General features: G+C 40.2%; 3 protein-coding genes across 6 annotated transcripts; 2 read left to right on the forward strand and 1 right to left on the reverse strand.

Moving 5' to 3' along the window:
* Positions 1-553: 553 nt before the first annotated feature.
* Positions 554-2,078, reverse strand: lsm11 (LSM11, U7 small nuclear RNA associated). The gene is made up of 4 exons (XM_077610403.1): positions 1,603-2,078; positions 1,399-1,538; positions 1,250-1,333; positions 554-1,174 (listed from the first exon to the last, which is right to left on the reverse strand). Exons 1-4 carry the CDS (start codon positions 2,039-2,041, stop codon positions 917-919), a joined length of 921 nt encoding a protein of 306 aa, XP_077466529.1. The 5' UTR covers positions 2,042-2,078; the 3' UTR covers positions 554-916.
* On the forward strand, positions 1,272-5,353 carry thg1l (tRNA-histidine guanylyltransferase 1-like). 3 transcript variants are annotated; one of them, XM_077610402.1, is made up of 7 exons: positions 1,272-1,559; positions 3,137-3,340; positions 3,744-3,920; positions 3,988-4,157; positions 4,247-4,335; positions 4,748-4,855; positions 4,976-5,353. In XM_077610402.1, exons 2-7 carry the CDS (start codon positions 3,147-3,149, stop codon positions 5,114-5,116), a joined length of 879 nt encoding a protein of 292 aa, XP_077466528.1. In that variant the 5' UTR covers positions 1,272-1,559; positions 3,137-3,146; the 3' UTR covers positions 5,117-5,353. The 3 variants fall into 3 exon arrangements, with proteins under 3 accessions (XP_077466528.1, XP_077466527.1, XP_077466525.1); XM_077610401.1 differs by lacking the exon at positions 1,272-1,559 and adding an exon at positions 2,304-2,547; XM_077610399.1 differs by lacking the exon at positions 1,272-1,559 and having other exon boundaries at positions 4,748-4,849.
* Positions 5,354-6,927: 1,574 nt separating this feature from the next.
* adam19b (ADAM metallopeptidase domain 19b) lies at positions 6,928-20,015 on the forward strand. Of its 2 annotated transcripts, none has more exons than XM_077610337.1 (23): positions 6,928-7,151; positions 8,392-8,477; positions 8,554-8,624; positions 11,844-11,922; positions 12,119-12,195; positions 12,813-12,999; positions 13,086-13,151; positions 13,660-13,731; positions 13,826-13,992; positions 14,076-14,160; positions 14,675-14,814; positions 14,918-15,095; positions 15,166-15,255; positions 15,339-15,534; positions 16,595-16,703; positions 16,867-17,083; positions 17,399-17,476; positions 17,643-17,751; positions 18,193-18,319; positions 18,404-18,506; positions 18,684-18,950; positions 19,028-19,119; positions 19,222-20,015. In XM_077610337.1, the coding sequence occupies exons 1-23, from the start codon at positions 7,034-7,036 to the stop codon at positions 19,226-19,228; spliced, it is 2,721 nt and encodes a 906-aa protein (XP_077466463.1). In that variant the 5' UTR covers positions 6,928-7,033; the 3' UTR covers positions 19,229-20,015. The 2 variants fall into 2 exon arrangements, with proteins under 2 accessions (XP_077466463.1, XP_077466464.1); XM_077610338.1 differs by having other exon boundaries at positions 13,871-13,992.
* Positions 20,016-21,304: the final 1,289 nt, after the last annotated feature.

The following is a 21,304-nucleotide window of genomic DNA, read 5'->3' on the forward strand; positions in this document are numbered from 1 at the left end:
AGCCACTTGAAACTTGATCAAAAAGTATAAGATAAGTTACTATTAAAGTCAAGCGCAGACTTTTGGAGTCGTGACAATAAAATTTTCATCAATGGCTAACAGGAGGGAAAAAATATAACTAGGACTCAAAACAATTTATGAAAGTATGTACTTGTTCAATGTGAGGAAATTGACCTAGTTCCATTGCACAAAAAAGTAACAATGAGTAATCTCCGTGAAGAAAAATAAAACAATCTACCATTTTCACGAGATGTAGTAAATTGTGCTTTTTATGGGTAATGTGCACATTAAAGAGTAAAAGCAATTCGAGACGTCAAGACAAATGACAGCTTTTGAGTGCCATCTGCAATCTCTAGCATCGCAAACTCAATTATTCATAATGCATTTATGAAGTCCGCTGAGACTGCGCTGTCATTCTTGCTCAAACGAAGTGGAAAAGCAACATCAAGAGACAAGCGGGAGACGATGGCTAGTCTCAACTAGCGAGCGTATACTGACACTTGCTGGATAAATCGGAAGACGCACTTGTAGGGAAAAAATAAATTTGATAAAATTGCATTTTTCACCATTTATTTTCCATAATTGTTATGCATGCAAGCAGACACGTAATACATACGTAAGAATGAGTTGTCTACTTTGGCAAAAACAATTCAGGGTATCGTGTGACATATGCCGAATATTGACACTGTGTTGTTCGTCAAAAGAAAAGAAACAACTACAAAAGGAGGCAACTAGCTTAAATACCTTAACCGCAAGGTGTAGTAGAACACAATTCAAAAGTTACATATCAACATGATATACATTATGAATGGTCGCTTCTCCATAATATAACTAGAAATCTAAGGCTTTCTTTTGACGTGCATTTAACATCTAGTCGATAACACATAACTTTAGATGAAGTGGAATGCAAAGAGCATCATAAACGTTCAAGGTTTATCAGGAGAACATTCTCCCCCCGTATAAAGAGCTGGTTGATGTGGCGAGTATGGACCTTGGCGTACGCCTTGGACTCCTTTTTCTGACTCGCATATAGAGCCATGGCTTTTTCTGCTTTCTGGTCATCGTCCTGCTTCGGATTCGAAGACGTCCGCCGGCTTCTTTCTCCCTGGACGTCAAGCTTTTCTGCTGCGCCTTCACCGCCGCGGCCGTCCCCAAGTGCGAGCTTCTCAAAGAGCTGTGCAAAGAATTGATCTTCATTGAGTTGCAGTACACCAGACCAAGGCCAAAGTATAGACGACGAAACGATTACCCGTGAAATGGTGAGTGCTTTCTCGTGGTACAAGGCTTTCCCCAAAAGGGGCTCTCGGTACGTCTCATCGACGTCGACCATGGCCTGGCGAGGACGAGGCAGCGATCAGCAAGCATCCTGAATATCCATCAAAATCACGTCAGTCTCACCAAATTCCAGAACTTGTCAAAAGCCACGACGAAGCCGGAGCACACGCCACGAAGTCCTTTGAAGGTCCTGATGTGAACTTTGACCCTGATCCGCTGCTCAACACATCTGTGCAGCTCGCCCATAGGACTGCCTTGACATGCTGTGCAGAAATACATCTCAGGTTGGGTGAATCGTGGAATTTTGCAGTGAATGCGTGAACTTACATGTCATCCTAGTCAGGACATTTTTAATGGGCTTGTGTTGACGTTGCCGTGGTGTGGGATGGCCGCTTCCTCCCTCTTCTCCATCATCATCTACTGATTTCTTGTTGACCATTAGCTTCTTCAGCCTTTCGATGCGCTCCGGGTCGGCGACCCCTTTCATGGCTTTCCGCTGCTTTTTCTCCACATTCTCCGGCTTGGCTCTGCCCCGGCCCCCCTTCAGGAAGCTTTCATATTCGGCGACGTTGTTGAAACATTTGATGGTCGGAAAAGGGAGAGAAACCTCGGGGGCGTACAGAGCTAAAAGTGGGTCGAAATTTACAGAGCACACATCTAATTTAGAGGCATCGTCGTCTTCTGACAATGCCGGAACACTAGGGTCTAAAGCGGGTTCCTTTTCAGTTTTATCCGGGGTTCTCCTATTCCGCTCTTTCTCCTCCATGTTTGTTTGAAACAACCGCAGACATATGTATTGCAAAGCATCATGGGACTATAAACTTTTAGAAAGTAAGGCGTTCACTTTATTACCTTAGTGACATTGATTGTTTAGATGGCTTTAATTTTAAAAACGATATCCATGCATTAAATATTTTTAATTATATATATATATATATTATAAAATGTGATAATTGTAAAAATTCCATTTTTAACACTTTTAGAAATGTGATCTTTCGAAGAGTAACTGGTGAATAGACGATCTTTGTTCATTTTGTTTTCCTAAATTGACGCTCTACTATCTCATAATTCAGTTGTAATTGATATTGTTTACTAATTTTGCTAAATATCCAGTAATGATAATATGCATATAATATTTTGCTCGCTAAAACTCGCGTTTGCTTTTACATCGGAACGCTGAATTATCATGTCCGTGTTGTCAGTAGGGCTGCACGTGCAGGCGGACCAATTTGCTTAGAGTCCGTCTGAAAGATTTCTATCATCTTCGCTGTGGTAAGCTTAATAGTTCCTTTTTTTGACGCACAACATACGTGAAAAAATGACCTATTTTCATTTCCCGCGTTATTCCATCTTAGTTGAGTTTTTTCTTAAGCCTATGTTTTGAAATATATTAATTCTATGATTCAATATGCCAAATATTCTTTAAGTACCCTGTACCCTAACCGATGATTATTGCGTACATTTTCCTTTTCATAAACTATAAGTATATTTGTTTTTATTTCACAAAAGTAATATACGGTGGAGGAGTGGTTTACGCGTCGCCACCACAGTTTGGGGCTCATGGGTTCGATCTCAGGTCGGTCCTCCTGTGTGGAGTTTGCATGTACTCTATGTGGGTTTTCTCCAGGTACTCCGGTGTCCCTTCACATCCCACAAACACTCCTGGCAGGCGGATTGACCACCCAAAATTGTCTCTAAGAATGTATAAGTGTGGGTGTGAATGGTTGTTGGTCTCCTTCTGCCCTCTAATTGGCTGACAACCAAATCAGGGTCCGCCTACTGCCCATAGTTGGCCGGGATGGGCTCCAGCACCCCCGCAGATTTTACCTGATTACAACGTGTTACACAAATTGTATTGCAGGAACACGCTGATGCAGATTTTAAATGGTTGCCGGCTTTGCAAAGGAGTAAAGTCCTGTGCTGTCAGACCACTTGCTTTTTTATTTACTTCCACCTTTGCCATGGCCAAGAGCAAGTTTGAATATGTGCGTAACTTTGAAGTAGATGACACCTGCCTGAGAAACTGCTACATTGTTGTGAGACTGGATGGACGCAATTTCCACAAGTGAGTCTTCTTTTTAATTGTTGCATACCTGTCACTGAGATAGCAACGAGATAATTTCCCCCAAAATCATCTAATAAAATGATTATGGTTGGAATAGCCACTTCAAACTTAGTACTATATTTTCTGAAGTCAAGTCGCAGTTTTTTCCTAGATTGGCTGGAGATGCAATTTATATTCCTGTGCAATTTATGTGTGAAATTATATGCACTCTATTATTTCACATGTTATTTTTACATTTAACCGCAAGAGGGCGGTCTAGTCCTGTGTTGATAATTTCAACATTGGTGGTGGCTGGATTTTTGACTTATCCCTTCAGGTAGAACCTGTAGAATTACCTATAACCTCTATTCTTATTTTTATCATTATTTTAAATGCCTTTCAAATGACTATTATTGTGTTTTAGGTTTGCAGAGCAGCACAAGTTCACCAAGCCCAATGACCTCAGGGCCTTGGACCTGATGACACGCAGTGCCCGCTCAGTTATGGAGGAACTCGAGGATATTACTATTGCCTATGGACAGAGTGATGAGTTCAGTTTTGTTTTCAAGAGGTCCTCCACCTGGTTCAAGAGGAGAGCCAGGTACCTGTGTCTTCATCATATCTGTATTTTTTGGGTTTTTTTGCTGACTTTTTTTTCCTCCTGGCAGCAAACTGATGACGCACGTTGCGTCGCAATTCTCATCCTCCTATGTATTTTACTGGAAAGAGTTTTTTGGAGATCAGCCTCTCCTTTATCCACCGGGTTTTGATGGGCGTGTTGTACTATATCCTAGCAACTGCAATCTGAAAGACTATCTGAGCTGGAGACAGGCAGACTGTAAGTATTTTACGAAGCACTTTTATTACACCTGGATGAAGATGATGATGTCGACAGAATTGTAAGGCTCTTTTTGTTGCCTTTCCCAGGTCACATTAACAATCTGTATAACACAGTGTTTTGGACCCTCGTCCAAAAAGGAGGACTAACGACGGTTCAAGCAGAGGAGCGCTTAAAGGTGGCAATTTGTCCCATACATTTTGGACATAAATGTACTTATGAAGTAATTAATACCACAAGTATTACTTTTAGTATTTTATTGTGGCAAGAATACTTTAATTTTAGTGCTTCTGAATTGGAAGTGCTGTATTTAAGCCTGTAAATACATTTTTCTTCCACAAGATAGAGCTAAATGTGTTCTTGGCAACCCTTTAATGTGCTGTACTTCAATACAGTACCACACTTAAAGTTCTGAAAGGTAACAAGCTTCACCATTGCACAAAAACTATTTACTACTGATGAAAATTTCTAGTTGTACAGTACTATTACTATTTGTATGACTTGTGTGCATTTGTACATTAAATATGAACCTCTTGTACACCTAATTTACACCAGCTTTCTGATACATGGTATAACATTTGTGTTGTCAGGGAACTGTAGCTGCCGACAAAAATGAAATCCTGTTTTCAGAATTCGACATCAACTACAACAACGAACCAACTGTCTATAAGAAAGGCACAACTCTCATCTGGGTAAAGGTGAAAGATGAAATGAATAGCATTAGATCTTTCTCTTTTTCTCCCCTGTTCAAGTCCCTTGCAACCATTTTTCCATTGCCAAAAAAGCTCAATTTTCAATCATTTATGTCCCTATTGTAGGATGAAACTGTCACCAATAATGTTGTGAATGGCAAGAAGAAGGACAAAAGCAAGAGGAGAGTGCAGGCCTACCATTCTGACATCATAGGGCAAGACTTTTGGGAGCAACACTCAAATATTTTGGAAAATGATGGCTGCTAGCATTGGGGATGACAAACACAATGGCTGACATAGTGGGGAATCAACTGTGATATGCGTGTATATAAAAAAAAAGCGCATTCCCGTCTAGTTGGGCAGAGCAATGAACTCAACCTGACGTCACTCTTGTGGCTCCATTACTTGGAGGTGTATTTTTTTAACCACTCGTCCATTGGTGGCACAAACACAAGTAAGTAATTCTATCTATTCTTAATAAATCATGAAGATTTTTTAAAGTGAGGACTTAACAATTTTATATTCTGTCAATGGAAGTATATAAGACATTATACATTGCATTCACACACCTTACACAGTGTGTTTGAAGCTGATACTAAAGTGCTTGGCAAGATGTCTCACTCTTGTCTCACTGCCAGGATGCCATTTAGAGTAGTGAATGGATTTGTGTGCCTGCACTGTCATCAGTGCTAAGAATACCTCCACACACCCTGAGTACACTCTATCCCCCTGACATGTGCTCCGTGGCATATTTATTATCACACTTGTAGATTACAGTCTCAGTATGAATGGTTGCTATGACTGCATTCCATTTCTGTCGTAGTTTCTCTTACTGTATTTGGTTTATTTTTGGGTCAGAGGATCCCGTCCAGATACCACTTAGATCTGTGAATGAATGTCACACAGCTTAATCCACTGGAATGCTTTTAAAAAACAACAATCCCGCTACATTCAGGACAATTCACTTGGGCCACAGCCAAATGCAACACAGTCAGTGACCCGACTTTTTGGTACACATTGCATTCACCACATTAACATGAGCAAGTGGATCAGTTATTTAAAAGCACAATGTGTTGACGATCAAGCCTGCCAGTTGAAACTTGTAGGGGGTATCATATGACCTAGTGTATTGGCCGGCAACGTTTACTCCGTCAATGGTGAGTATTTGAGTTGTCCATTCAGGTAGGGAATAATTTTGGTCCAACACTTTTTTTAACAATGACAAATGGTTTTCCTCAGCATATCTATCTGAATTTTTACTATATACTGTACCTAATACATGGGTGGCCCGGCGGCTGAGTGGTTAGCGCGACGGACTCGCAGTGCAGGACTCTGGGTTCAAATCCAGGTCGGTCCACCTGTGGAGTTTACATGTTCTCCCCGGGCCTGCGTGGGTTTTCTCCGGGTACTCCGGTTTCTTCCCACATTCCAAAGACATGCATGGGAGGCTGATTGAACACTCTAAATTGCTCCTAGGTATGAGTGTGAGCGTCAATAGCTTTTTATCTCCTTGTGCCCCCTGCAATTGGCTGGCCACCAATTCAGGGTGTCCCCTGCCTCTCCTCTGGCCCGAAGTCAGCTGCGATAGGCTCCAGCACCCCCCGTGACCCTAGTGAGGATAAAGTGGATCAGAAAATGAGATGAGAACCTAATACATGACCAATTTAGTCCAAAAACCCTGCAAAAAAAATTCCGACGATAGAAATGAAACATCATCTGTCCAAATAGCACGAGTGTCCCCTAGTGGTTTACACATATAAAAAAAAAAATCCTATTTTTGGTTCTCCTTATTCTATGAGTGCCAATCAAAAACTGACATAAGTGTAAATCTTTCACTTCCGAATAATACAGCATCACTTTTGAAAATACTTTTTGTGCTTTAAAGACGCCACGTAATTGAACAGCGTGACCATGGAACTTGTGTGTGCTCATGGTCCATTTACATGTATGCGGGAAGTATTAAGTTAAATCATTTATTTGATCATCTAGTAAAATGCTGCAGCGCGTCTCTCTTCTTGCCTCCGACCAACGCGCATGCGCGTGCGCACGCGGTATCTGGAAGGGGAGGGCTCGAGGAAAAGGTCCATCATCCTTCAGAGGAGCGGCGTCTCCTCGTCGAGTCTCCTTGTGTCGGATGTGAGCGACATTGATGTCTCTCCCGTCCGAATTAACTTGGAGCCTGTCATGTTTAGGATGCGTCCTCCTCATCCTCATCCTCCTCCTCTCCATGGCGTGGTGTCCTCGCTCCTCTGCGTTTCCCTTTTAGCGCTCTCCAACTGGCTTCAGACAACTGTGCAAGCTGGTGAGTCTGTCTTGTTTACATCAATAAGTAAAAGACTGAAATGTCATTACACTCTATTTTGTACAAAGAAGCGACCACTATTTGTGCATTAAGGAGAGCAATCCATTAAGTATTGATTCTGTCTATCTGTAACCTTATTTGCATGAAACAAATGAGATATCTTCCACTATTTCTTTTGTAGCAATATACTTTCAAGGCTCAATAGTGAATTGTCCCACAACTGTTGTTAAAGTGGCAGAATGCCCACCAGTATGCAGTCTTCATCTAATCCAGGACAAGAGCAACTGGGTTTAAATGTAGCATCATTCTTATGATGCTTCGAGAGATAACTCCAGCAATGTGGTAGCTACAGTACATAGTAGGCAAATGGTGTGCTATTTCATCCACTAAGAATAAAAATAATTCGCACTGTAATGTGTGGACTCGACCTAATACATGCCTCAGTTTATATGGCTGTACGGATTGACAGATGAAGATAAATCATTACCCAAAAATGGTTGTAAAGCCTATTATTAGTGTAGTAGTTGTAGTAGTAATGTATTTGTTTTTGCATTTAATCTCAATAAGATATTCTCAACAACAGTGTGAATGTTTGTTACATTCAAGACTTGCAACTAAGTACCATTTGTGTAAACCCAATTGGACCATTATTACATAAACTAATGAATTTAATCCATTTCCCAAATTTTTTAGGTAGCTCAAAAAATATTTTGTTCTCCAAGTATCACCAGAATGACCAATATTTAACTCCCCTTTTCCCTTCTCAAATGTTCACTGGCAGTTTAACACTTAATACTTGTCGACAATAATACTGACAAAGACAATTTTAAGTTACACATCAAATCAATTATGAATAACACTGAATTGTTTACTCTGGCGGCCTGGTGAACTAGTGGTTTAGCGCATCGGCCTCATAGTTCTGTGGTTGAGAGTTCGATCCTGAGTGGGTCCTCACTGTGTGGAGTTTGCAATGGTCTCTCTGGGCTTGTGTGGGTTTTCTCCGGGTATTCCGGTTTCCTCCCACATCCCAAAAACATGCAGGGTAGGCTGGTTGAACACTCTAAATTGTCCCTAGGTGTGAGTGGGAGCGACCCTTGTGAAATAAGCGTTTCAGAAAATGAATGTATTATTCTGACGATAGGGAACTTGTGTAGCACCAGTGGTAATCGCATCACTGGTTGCGAATCATTAATGGAATCATTATTATGCTGATAAAGTGTCTAAACATATTTTCCTGCAGGAGAATATGTTGCAGTGGAGAGTAATGAGATCACCTATCCCATATGGCTGCATCCTCGCAGGCACAGCAGGTCTTCCGACAAAGAGGTGAGTCAAGTTAATGCGATAAAATCACAAAGGGCACTCCACTACATTTCCTAGAGTCGCTTCTGTTTCTTCCCAGCATCCCGCCGAAGCTCGTGTTCTCATCTCAGCTGAGGGCCAGGAGCTACGACTTCACCTAAAGAGGAATGAGTGAGTCTTTTTGCTGGTATTGACATTATGCAATGGGAAGTTTCATGTTTTTATGAAGAAGTCAGGCATATGGAGGATTTCAGGTCCACTGTGAGTGCTGGAATGGAGATTACCAGTAATATGTTTGGATGACAGAGGGTTGTGTTGATACCTGATCTGTGTGGCTTTTGGCTAACAGGAAGTGAGACTAGCATCCTGCAATCTGGTGGTTTTGAGTGTTTCCCGTTCAGTGTGTATAATACGCCCATTAATAAGATGGTGTCTTACTTAATGGACAGTGAGGTTGAAGGTGGGTTACCAGTCAGTGCTCTCGAGATGCCTGTGGTGACAACCAAAATAAAAGTGCAACAGAAGGCATTTATTAACATTAAAAGCACACTGTATACCTTTAGTCTCCACCATCTCTCACATACAAACACAATTAAGAAGCCATGACTCCAGTGTGTCTGACTGACTTGTCCCTGAGGGATTTCCCCCCCTATTTGCTGCCTTCCCAGCAGGTGGTGGCACTCTTATATTTCCTTCAGGGCAGGGATGTTTCATCAATCACTTTCTTGTATTGGATGTGGAAAGAAGAACAAAAAAGGCAACTTGCAGATAAAAGAGTGTGTTTCACTTCATTTCCTTAGTGTTCACTTACTGGACAGATGTTTTGAAACCATTTTTAAGCAACTTTTGAAGAGTTTCCTGGAGTTGAATTGTGTGAATGAATAGCATTGTGTTGATTTATTAGCGAGGATTAAAACAGAGAAATACAATAGTTGAGTGTTGCATGCATGGCTTTGCCAATATATCAACCTGAACACAACCATAAACTTGATTGACACTTTTAGGGTCACTTCTTTTTTTCCATACACGTGCCACACTTCTGAAATACGTTCGTGTAAGAGTTTCTTTTAACAGTGATAGCAATAGGAAAAACAAGTTGATTTCTACCACAAACAAAAGTTTTATTGGGTATTCGTCACAAAAAAATGGCACCATCCAACATGTTTTATTTTTAAAAATGTGGATTTCATTATAACTATATTTTATAGAATTTTGAGAGGTATTGCTAATACTATTTATAGTGTACTATATAGCCATGGTGTACTGGGATGAAATTGCTTCTACAGCTTTTTGTGGTGGATGGCATCCAAGTTTAATCCATTTACGCCTTCTCTTTTTTTATTATCTATTTTTTGCTCTGGGCATCTGCTTGAGTTAATAAATTATTGTGATTTGGTTAAAGGCCAGGTATGGACTGCTTTGCTGACTCAATGTAAAGAAAAAGGGATATAAAAAAGGAGTTTAATTGGTTAGTTTTAGTCAAACAGTACACTACAAACTGGGATTGGTTGATTACTTGATGTTAATCCACCTCTTTTTTCCCTAAGTAAATTTAGCTTTTTACATTGGCACGCAACGTGCATCAGCTAACCTGAAACACATGCTCCCGCCATCACCTTCCGTGCCCTCTGACCTCCCCTCATGTGTCCTCCAAAGAGATTCCTAAAAAAAAGGACAGTCCGTTCTCTCTATTTTCCCCTCCTCCTCTGACATTCTCCAGATCTTGAAGACTAACATACATCCCGTTGACTGGTGTCATGCTTTGTGACCACACGCAGACGTGTGTAGCCAGAATACACAAACAAGGCTTAAAACCATGAGCTGATTGATTTCAGGGTTAGAGATCAGAGAGTAGGCCATGTCTTTGCCTGTCCCTGTTTCACATGATCTTCCCCCAGACGCCTGCACTCGCTGATGACAAAGACGCAGGCCAACAGACGTGCTATAAAAGCCTATAAATCATACGCTGCCAGCATCAGCTTCTTGCCTCCCTCACCCTGTCTTGTGTGAGGTGATGTCATCCGATACGATGAGAGAATGCGACCCACTGACCCTAATGCATTACCCCACATCACTGACTCTTCGCTTCACCCCCTTTGCTTGCTGCAAAATACATTTGCATGGCCAGCCAGCCCCTCGCCCAACAGAAGCCACTCTTTGTTTAGCGAAAAGCTACTGATTCAGACAGCAATTCGTTCCTCAATTACTACATCTGTCCTCATATTGGACCCCATCCAACCGCTGCAAAGCCCCTTAAGGCCACCACATTTATTTACCCATTTTTAATAGTGCTCATTGAAAAGGGCTCGTGTCTTTCAAAAGAATAGAAGTCAATTGAAAGACTTTTGAATAGAGGTCAAATCTGGACTCAGCCGTGACATTGGCGCAATGTGTAATGTAATGTAGTGTTTTACAAAACAACTTGAGCGCGAGTTTTGTAATTTATGCGTCAATGTAGAAATGGCTGTTTAGTAACTTTTTTTTCTTCTTCTCGACAAACAGGTTTTCAACAGCCATGATGTCAATATATGTTGTTTAGTTTGTAAAGGTTTGGTTGTTTATTGTCCAAATGAAACTGAAATCTGTTTGAATTTCATATAACATGTGAGTATATAGAATGAGAGCTGTAATTCCTGCTGCTCATTTCCCTCAACCTACATTTCATCTGGAAAAGCACTATCTAATGATATTTAAAGATATATGTATAAACCTGAAGTGACTTTGCAAAGCTTCCTACATAGGAAAAGGCATGAAGAGAAATATATCATAAAAAGCAAGAGCAACAATGGAGATGTGTTCCATATGTGCTTAAATTTGGTTTCTAATCCAGCATCACTTTTTTGGTCTGTTCTCATTGCGTCAGAGCTACAGATGGTTTGTTGGATAGTAATGAGACGGTATATCCGAAGAAATAGGAACTGGGGTTTGGGAGAAAATAACAGAACAGCTGTTGAGCAGGGAAGATGTTTGAATGACAACAGGAAGGATAGGTTGATTAAGGCGAGGAGGAAGACTGCACGAAAAACATCTGGAGTAACGAATAAGATTTTGGTATGAATTCTTGGGACACTGTTTTAGTATGCACACGACTCATCATAAACAGTGCATATACAACAAAGGTTTTGCATTCTGTGCAAAGTTTGACTGTAGATGTTTTAGTTCAGTCAACTGATCCATCTGAGCATGTAGTCATAACTTGAAAATAAAAGTACAATCCTTATAAATTGAATTATACACCCAAGATGAGCAGTTAAATGAGTTAAATCCTAATGAAAAGGAATTTTTGTTGCAAATCTAGGTCAGTGCCGAGAAGATTTTTTTTACTCATAAACAACTATAAGTGTGTTTAATCTCATATTTGAAATTAATGTTAAATATTCCCTTTCCCAGTCAGCTGTTGACACCTGGATATCAGGAAATATGGTACACTCCGAATGGAAGTCGCAAAACCTTCACCCCTGCCAACATGGTAAGTGTTAGAGACGCTTTTTGCAGAATCTATCCATGTTTTGCTGCTTTCGTGGCAGCAGGAACATGCATAAATAGTCTTGTCATGAATGTAAAATGTACAAACTTTTTATACAGCAAATAGTAGACACAATGCGCCAGTAACAAATTACATGTTTACATTTGATTTTATAAATTGTTTTGGTATTTTGTTCCAGAATCACTGCTTGTACCATGGAGAGGTTGCGGGTGTAGATGGTTCCAGTGTGGCCGTCAGCACATGCTCAGGACTCAGGTAAGGCATACATTGTAAAAAAAAAAAAAAATTCAAACAAATGTATGTCAAAATATTAGTATACTGTTAGAAATTAAAACAGGAAAATTATATCATACGCATTTTTTAAAAGTGCTCCAGCAACTGTAAATTATATATGGTAGAGAATGTTTTTGGTTTTTTTAAACTAAAAATGATGGTCTTAAAAATGACTTCTATGAATTCTAACATAGCTTCTATGCCTAAGGCATGGTGTGACCACTTGGTGGGTGGCAGCACTTTCCAGATGTTCAAGGCAGCTGTTTGAGCTGCTGGTGTCTCTGACCTCATTTAAATGTTTTTTTTCTTCCTTACTCGCTTCGGGTCGGATCAGGAAACAGAGGCTCAAAATAAAAGTAAATAATTGTTAAATAATATCTATTTAATGTTGTACCAAGGATTAATCCCCAACACAGATTATTTCCACTGTTTCACTGACGGTAGACTAAATTGCATTCTGTATACAGATGTATTTTTATCAAGAGCTTAAATTCAAACATTGTCATTTTTAAGTATTTTATGTCAACGGATGTATTGCAAATCCAAATGTATTTGCCACACCTGAAGAAAACCATCTCGCTTTTTAAAATTTCCCTCAGGGGACTCATTTCTCTAAACACAAGCACCAGCTACCTCATTGAGCCCATCTCCACGGATACAAACGAGCACGCTATTTTGCGCGCCGAGACTCTCCATCTACCTCCTACAAGCTGTCTTCAGGGCCATGGTAACGAGGAGGCACTTGGCACCTTCCTGCATGGGATGACATCAGAACAAAAGTTAAGGGTGAGTGGAAACTGGACGAGACATGAGCAGGGAAAAATTTGCACAAAATTTGAATATTCAAAGATGTAATGACCGATCCATTAAAGGAACGAAGAGACCTAAGTCAGAATATGAAATATGTGGAGTTGCTGTTGGTGGCAGACAAGGCAGAGGTAAGAGTGCTGTCATATCAACATTTAATACCTAAAATAAAAAATATATATATAGCTACTGTTAAAAGTGAAGATGTTAGGGGTTTTTATGTTCTTATATGATTTTGATTATTATAGCTAGTGGTGAACATAAAACAAAAATTCTCCATTCAAACAAATACCTACAATATTACATAGTAAACAAACTTTTAAAAGTTGTTCTTGAAAAGTTTTTTGAATCGGTAAATATCAGATAATATAAAAAAATATGTATATATATATATATTTTTTATTATTATTTTTTTTAATTTAATGCAATATAGTCTTTTGAAAATATATATCTTTGATGGTGGTCTTTTAAATTTTTTTCTGAAAGCAGCCCTTAGAGACAAAAGTTTGGATACTCTAAATCACTTGAGTTGAGTAAGGAAAGTCGTGCGACTTGATTGAATAATATGAAGAATAAAGAATTCTTGTACGGGTGTGTCCTATCCGCTGTTAACTATACGTTGGTACTTGTGGTTTTCAGTTTGACAAACATGGGAGTAGCCTCGAGAAGACCAAACTGAAATTGCTGGAAGCTGCCAACTTAGTTGACAAGGTAACCTTTTTTTCTTCAGTGCACAAACCACAAGTATCGTGAGCTTCTTACATTTATTTCCCCTTCTGTCAATGCACCGTATCCACACACTTAGTACTACAAGGCTTTAAGTATCCGTGTGGCGTTGATTGGTTTGGAGGTATGGACCAACCAGGACATGATTGACGTTTCCGACAACCCACACAGCACCCTGGCGGCGTTTCTCTCCTGGAGACGCAAACAACTCAACACGCTGCACAATGACAATGCTCAGCTCATCACGTCAGTATCGATCTAATGGATGAAAACGTGATCTGAGTTTGTACAATCCAGCAGTTGAACTCATGCACACTTTGTGTCATCAGGGGAAAGACATTCCTGGGTACCACGATTGGCTTGGCGCCCCTCAGAGCCATGTGTTCGGAATACCAGTCTGGTGGAGTGAACACGGTGAGAAATACGTAGACATTATAATTAAGTAAGCATTTCCTCTGCCTCTTTGTACTGCAAATATCGTAGATACAATAAGTCTACTTATGTTCTTTAAAATTCCAGGTTGTGCTTCAGGGTAACATTTTAAAAAATCCCCTCGAAAATATGCTGACATTATATATGATATCATAAACTCCTTGTGAGGTTTTCCTCGTAGGTTTATTTGAGTACATTTTGTAAAAAGTATGAACATTTTTTTTAAAGAACTTCATATTTTTTTGCAATGTTACATTTTTCCTTTCCCAAGTTAATCCAGTTTGTTTTATTTTTTTCATATTATACCTGAGATAAAATTGGGTAAATATCTGTAACGATTCCCTTGGCACACTGTTCCATTTAGTTTAGTTTATTTTTTTGCTTGGCTGCATCACAACAACCTTCCTAGCATGTCAACAAATGTGTGCATTCAGCAAAATCTCAGTTCAAAACACCCACTTTAAAACCTGTCTCTGCCCCTGTGATTATGGAAAAGGACCATTCGGAATCAGCTGTTGGCGTGGCCGCCACCATGGCGCATGAAATGGGCCATAACTTCGGCATGAGTCATGACAGTTCTGGCTGCTGCCAGGCCAAAGATGAGGATGGGGGTTGCATCATGGCAGCTGCAACAGGGTAGCTACACTTGACTTTCTTTAGTTTTTGTCTATCATCCACCCCACCAAATTAATAAGTGACACGTGTGAGCTGTAATGCTTTTCATATACACCTTTCGCAGGCACCCCTTTCCACGTGTCTTTAACGCTTGCAACATGCGGGAGCTCAAGAGCTACTTGAGCTCGGGGGGAGGAAAGTGTCTCTTCAATGAGCCCAACACCCGAGCCATGTATGGAGGACAACGCTGCGGCAACGGCTACCTGGAGGATGGGGAGGAATGTGACTGCGGTGAGGAAGAGGTCAGCGTCTTGGTGTCAGTGGTGCATTAGTGTGTATGATGAAAGGCCTGACGGGGTCATTTCCACCAAGGAATGCACCAGTCCCTGCTGTAACGCAAACAACTGCACTCTAAAAGCTGGAGCCGAGTGCGCCCATGGCGTCTGCTGTCATAACTGCAAGGTATGGATATTATGAACAATGCTATCGTCGTGTGACGAGGGTTTTTTTTTTCACGTCTGATCTCTCCTCGTCGCCACGTTAAGCTGAAGAGCCCAGGGGTGATGTGTCGAGCTCCTTCGGGCCAGTGCGACCTGCCTGAGTACTGCGACGGCAAGGCTGAGTCTTGCCCCGCTAACTTCTATTTGGTGGATGGCACGTCATGCTCGGAAGGGAAAGCTTACTGTTACACCGGGATGTGCCTTACGTTGGAGGAACAGTGCCGCTCACTCTGGGGACGAGGTGAGTGAAGTTTGTGTAGAATAAAAGTAAAAGTAAAAGCAAAAGTACGCAAACATGCCACGGTACATACACTAGGGGAAAAAGGCATCAGATTACAGAGAGTCAGACTACTGGATGATATAGACAAATTTAAATAAGGATGTACATTTTTCAGGCAGTCGCATTTATTAATAAATGCACAGTTCATCAGTTTTCAATGGGTTTACATTACAAGTCACAAAGTAAAAAAACAGCAAAAAATGCCTGAAAGGGAATGGGGTGATTATAAATTATTGAATCCCACCAGTTCTCATTCACGATATACAATGCATATTTTCCTGGGTTACAAATCTTCCCTTTTAATGTACGTATGTCAAGTGAACAGATCATAATGTTACATTAGCGCCTACCTGTGGTTATTTTTAGTATTACTTGTAAGACTTTTTTATGTCCCATACTTTTTTATTTAAAAAGTAAATTTATTCTTTATTTTATTATAGTCATTTTTAAATAATGAAATAGAAAACAATGGTAATTCATGTTATTATTATTTTTGGTTGTTTCCAGGATTACTTGTAAGACTTTTTTATGTCCCATACTTTTTTTATTATTAAAATTGTAAATTCTTTATTTTATTATAGTCATTTTTAAATAATGAAATATAAAACAATGGTAATTCAGGTTAATATTTTTTTAGACTAAAAATGTGTGATGTATTATAGTTAGCACTTTGACCTCACCGTTTTGGGGTCGAGGGTTCGATCCCATGTCAGTCCTCACAGTGTGGAGTTTGAATATGTTATGCATTGCTAATTTCTTACATTGATGAATTATTTGAGTGGACACGAAAAGCCGTTAAAGGTTGTAGCAGAGGTCAGGCATGGGTCCTCACTGGCAGAACTTCACTTTTTGTTGTTGGCTGATATCCAAGTTCATACCGTGACACAACTTCCCCGGGGTGCCTTTCGTGTATCACAGAAGTGCCACACGGAACAGTGAGAATGCCATCTGCTCTCCATCAGGTGGTCAAATGACACACTGCGTGCATGAACGTGCATGCGTGTGTATGTATCCTTTACAGATGGCCGTCCGGCGCATGACGTGTGTTTCAAGAAGGTCAATGAAGCAGGTGACATGTATGGCAACTGCGGCAAAGATCTGTTTGGGAAGTACAGGAGCTGTAAAGACAGGTGTGAGCCACATTATACTGTGTAATACATCTTACTAACTGTATTAGAAAAGTGCATTTTATCTTTCACTGGATTGTCAAAGGCATTGAATTAGTTCTTTTGTTTTAATTTCTGTTTTAGTCAAACTCAAGGATTTGTCGATCGCTTTTCTTTGTTTTTCCAGAGACGCTAAATGCGGTAAAATCCAGTGTTTATCTGCGGCGGCCAAGCCAATAGAGAACAATGCAGTGCGCATCGAGACAACTGTGAATGTTGGGAACAAGAGGATGAAGTGCTTGGGAACACACGTGTACAAACCGGGGCAACAAGATGACGAGGAAACGGGGGACACTCTGGATCCAGGCCTCGTCATGACTGGCACCAAATGTGGCGACGACTCAGTGAGTCTGCATTCATACAGTATAGTAATATGACACCAATATATGAGTCATTCCATTCCTGAAATGTCTCCAATTTGCCTTTTTTGACATTGCAGGGGGTACACCAGACATTTTTTTAACGTTCCTCAAGCATTCTTTTCTCTTAGTTTCTTTGGGTTATTTTTTTCTCAGAATAGTAAAATTAGTACTTCAAATTTTAGTGTTTTGCATGAAAGCAATTTCATGGGCAAAATGTCTTTCAACGTGGGAATGATCTTTATATAGTCTGTCTGAATTTTATTTTGTAAAATTCCTCCCATTTTTCACTCTTGATAGATTTGCTTCAACGGGGAATGCCGTAATGCATCTTTCCTCAAAGCTGATGACTGTCATGGCAAATGTAGTGGACATGGGGTGAGTTTAATGTGAATGTAGTGAGATTACTGTACTATATTCTTCCTGCTAGTGACTGTCATGTGACGCATGACTTTGTCCGTGCAGTTGACCTAGAATGTTGTACAGCTGAAAGATACTAACAGGAAATTGTTATGCCAAAACATGTATCCTCTCCTCCCACCAGCTGTGTAACAACCGGCACAATTGCCACTGTGAGAGTGGTTGGGCCCCGCCTGTGTGTAACCAGAGGGGGACGGGTGGGAGCGTGGACAGCGGTCCTGTCGTCTTTCAGAGTAAGAAAATAGCTTTCAACTGCCATGATAGATGTCCGATTCACTTGGTAGAATGGTTTGTTCTGCAAGTAGTTATTTTTGTCTTTGAACTAGGCGTGTCATAAATGCTTATTTTTATTGTCGATTAATCACCAGTTATTTTTGTGATTAGGCAATGAATAAGTTTGTATATAAATTACATTATTTAGTGTTTTTATTAGAGATGTCAGGGAATTATTACTTTATTTTTCGACTTTTGTGTTTTCATTAAAATCTAAATAGAATAAAAAATAGAAAATATTTACTATTTGATTAAAATTTGAAGTATATGTTTAAATTAAATTTAGAAATGAGCATATTTATTGTTTTTTTGTGTATTCTTATTAAAAAAATAATAGGCATTTTAATTAAAAGTTGACTGTTTACAGAGCATTTATTTGGAACTGTACTCCTTTGACACAGGTAACTTTCTTCCAATCCTGCTGGTCCTTCCGCTGCTTTTCTTGGTTCTTTTGGCTGTTGGACTGTGGTGGCGCTATAAGCATAAACTCCAACCACTTAAAACATCTTCTCCACCACCTGTTCCGAGGTACCTGGAGTTAAAATCATGAAGTTTGCATTTACTTGCCTTGTCCAAACATGTTTGCATCCATGCTTGTGTTTGGACCCCCAGTTGTTCAGTCCCGCAGGAAGCCAAGCCTCTGCGGCGGGATGCTGATGCAAATGGTCACACCAACCCAACATTCTTGCTGAAGAAGCAAGACTCGGATCAACAGGTGAAGCATTGACTCACCAAATGTTACATTTGGAGATCGAAAACCATGGCACGTCTATATGTCATTTGTGATTGGCTGGTGACCAGTCAAGGGTCAAATTTCCAAAATGATTTAGGATATTTTTTAGGACTGTATTGTACTTTGTGATCAAATTCAGGTACCATATTATTATTATAGGAGAAGTCCTCTTCTCATCCAAGCCCAGCACCAAAACTTCTATCCATGCGTCCCACCATGAAGCCCCCGCCTGTCCCAGTCCATGCTGCACAACAGAGTGTTTCCCCGAGACAATCCTCTTTTCGGGGTCACTGTCCCTTTCCGCCTGAGCCGAGGCGAAAGCAGGCTCCGCCGCCACCCTCGGGACCCACGCTTTCACCCACTGTACCCCGACCAGAACCACCAAACAGGCCTCCACCGCCTTGTCCTGTCAACAAAACGGCAGCTGTGAATATGATTGTATTGTGAGATATTTACACAAAACATTATGCGGACTATAAACCAATATTTGTTGTGTATTTCAGCACCAATCAAAAGGCCAACATGTCACTATTGACGCGCTGCTGAAGGGAAAGGCTGCTCTGGTGACATCTATTGAGCAGAAAAAGCCAAACAGGTAAAAGCTTTTGAGTCACGATCTAGCTTCAGACACATAACAATCAGGGGAACAAGGCAGATATTTTGTGTGCTTTCTCTTTATCCTATTTTTTCCGTCCAGATCTTGAACAAAAAGCTCAGGGAGACCTTGCGGACCAATTTGATGAATTGAATGGATCTGTGTCCTACTCACTATTGATGCGGGAGCCTAGTGGGAAGAAATGTGAATGATTTAATGTCGGCAGTCTTGTAAAAGTTGCTGGAGTATTTATTCCCAAAGTATAGGAAAAAAATGAATGTTTACACTATCAATTAAACATGGTGCCTCTGAAAGAGCATCGGCAGTAAATGATATCTTACATTAAGAAAATACACCGGTGCTGAAATGCTTATGTGGGAAATTTTAACTGGACTACAGTTGATGCATGTACAGTAATTATGATGAGGGGCATATATCATAATTTATCTCTGGAAAAAAAATTCAAGGCCACTGTGTATTTTTTATTATTTTATTTCATCTCGTTTTTTATTTTTGCATACGATAACTATTCCATGAAATATTGTCATCTCTTCCCTCCATTCATCTTGTAGTGTTACCTTCAACTTCATAAATGCAGTGGACATAAAAAGTAAACACTCCACAGGGTTGACCCCAGAAAACTGGCCAAGCCTAATGATAGAGAAGCCTTTTTTAATGGAGTAAATAGAATGAAATTGACACGAAATTTAAATCATGAGGTCCGTGTTATTATTGTCAAACTGAGGCATTAAAACAGGGAAGTGTCATAATTACGGTACCACTGTATCAATGACTCTGTGAAGACTGGTGTTCTAAAGAACATAGAAATGCAGCTGTCATGTTATTCCTCTCCAAATATCTATGCAAATACAAAACATTACCTATTCAGCCAGAATTCAATAAAAATGTTTCATGTTTTACATTCTTTGTCAGTGTTTTCTGAAGGAAATAGTGGTTGAAATTGAATTTATTGATATACTGTGCATGCATAAACCTATAACTTTCACATAACTGCATTTCTGGGGTGTTCTTTATTGAGCTGATGTCTGATTTATTCGAATCAGAAGCCTATTGAATACCAAGCACACATAAATACAAAAATGTATTCACGACCGTAAATAGAAAGGTCACTTGAGGGACACTTTGCATCCACAGACAGGATTAATTGCAAGCGCCCTGTCCCGCTGAGCACAATTAGTGTCTGACTAGCATGTCACTTCCTGCAGTGATTCATCTATAAAAGATGATAATGATTGGCTAAGGGATGAAACATCCCTGCCGTGGTGCACAGCCAGGAGGCATGAAACGACAACCCTGCCCCTCAAATTGACTAATTAGATCTTTGCCACTTATATTGTTGATTATATTCCTCTTTTCTACACATTTTCTATCAACCTGAGTCACATGATAAATGTGATGCTGGAAAATGCCATTTGTGGAGAAATTGCATGGGGATGCTTTGACCTGTTGTTCGGTCTATGGTTGGAATTGACGGATATAGCTGTCATTGGGCAGTACAGTGCAAATCGGTCAAAGGATTTGGGCTTTGCAGCTTGCCGTAAAAGTGGACAAAAAATGGTTGGATATATTGTACACACTGAACAGGGGAAAAAAGGTTGATTTATTGTTGCTAACGTACCAACAATGGGTTTGGCTCAATGTATAGTCGTATTATATAGCGCTCTGGACTTCAGGGATTCACCATTAAATGCATTTCTTCTAAACTTCAGTGTCCATGGCCAAGACCCCCCACCAGGGACCGAAGTGAGCCGTACAGTTCAGTGTTGCTCTTATTGAGGCACTTGCTTCAGGCAAAGAAAGGTCAACATCAATGATTAATGAGAGAGAAAAAGTCACAGGGAGGTGAGGCCAGAAAGAGCAATTCTGGGTGGACCTGTACATCCAAGATTTTTAAAAGAAAAAGATAACATTTTCTTGGCAGGTTCCTCAGAGAATAGATCATCGTCACTAAAAACTGATTTTGTCTCTAGTTTCTTTAATGTGAGGACACTTGAACACAGCTTCATGCTGATCAATAAGTGAAGTCCATTGAATGTGCTCCATCTGAGTTCAGAGGAAAAGGCCCAATTAGACTAGGTGCCCTTATGAAAATACAGTGGTGGACCGTCAGGGCCTGCAAGGCCTTCTCTGCTGGCGTAAAAAAAATGATGACTGATGTTAATGA

The sequence above is a fragment of the Stigmatopora argus genome, chromosome 9, assembly GCF_051989625.1.
Source record: "Stigmatopora argus isolate UIUO_Sarg chromosome 9, RoL_Sarg_1.0, whole genome shotgun sequence".
Lineage (NCBI taxonomy): Eukaryota > Metazoa > Chordata > Actinopteri > Syngnathiformes > Syngnathidae > Stigmatopora > Stigmatopora argus.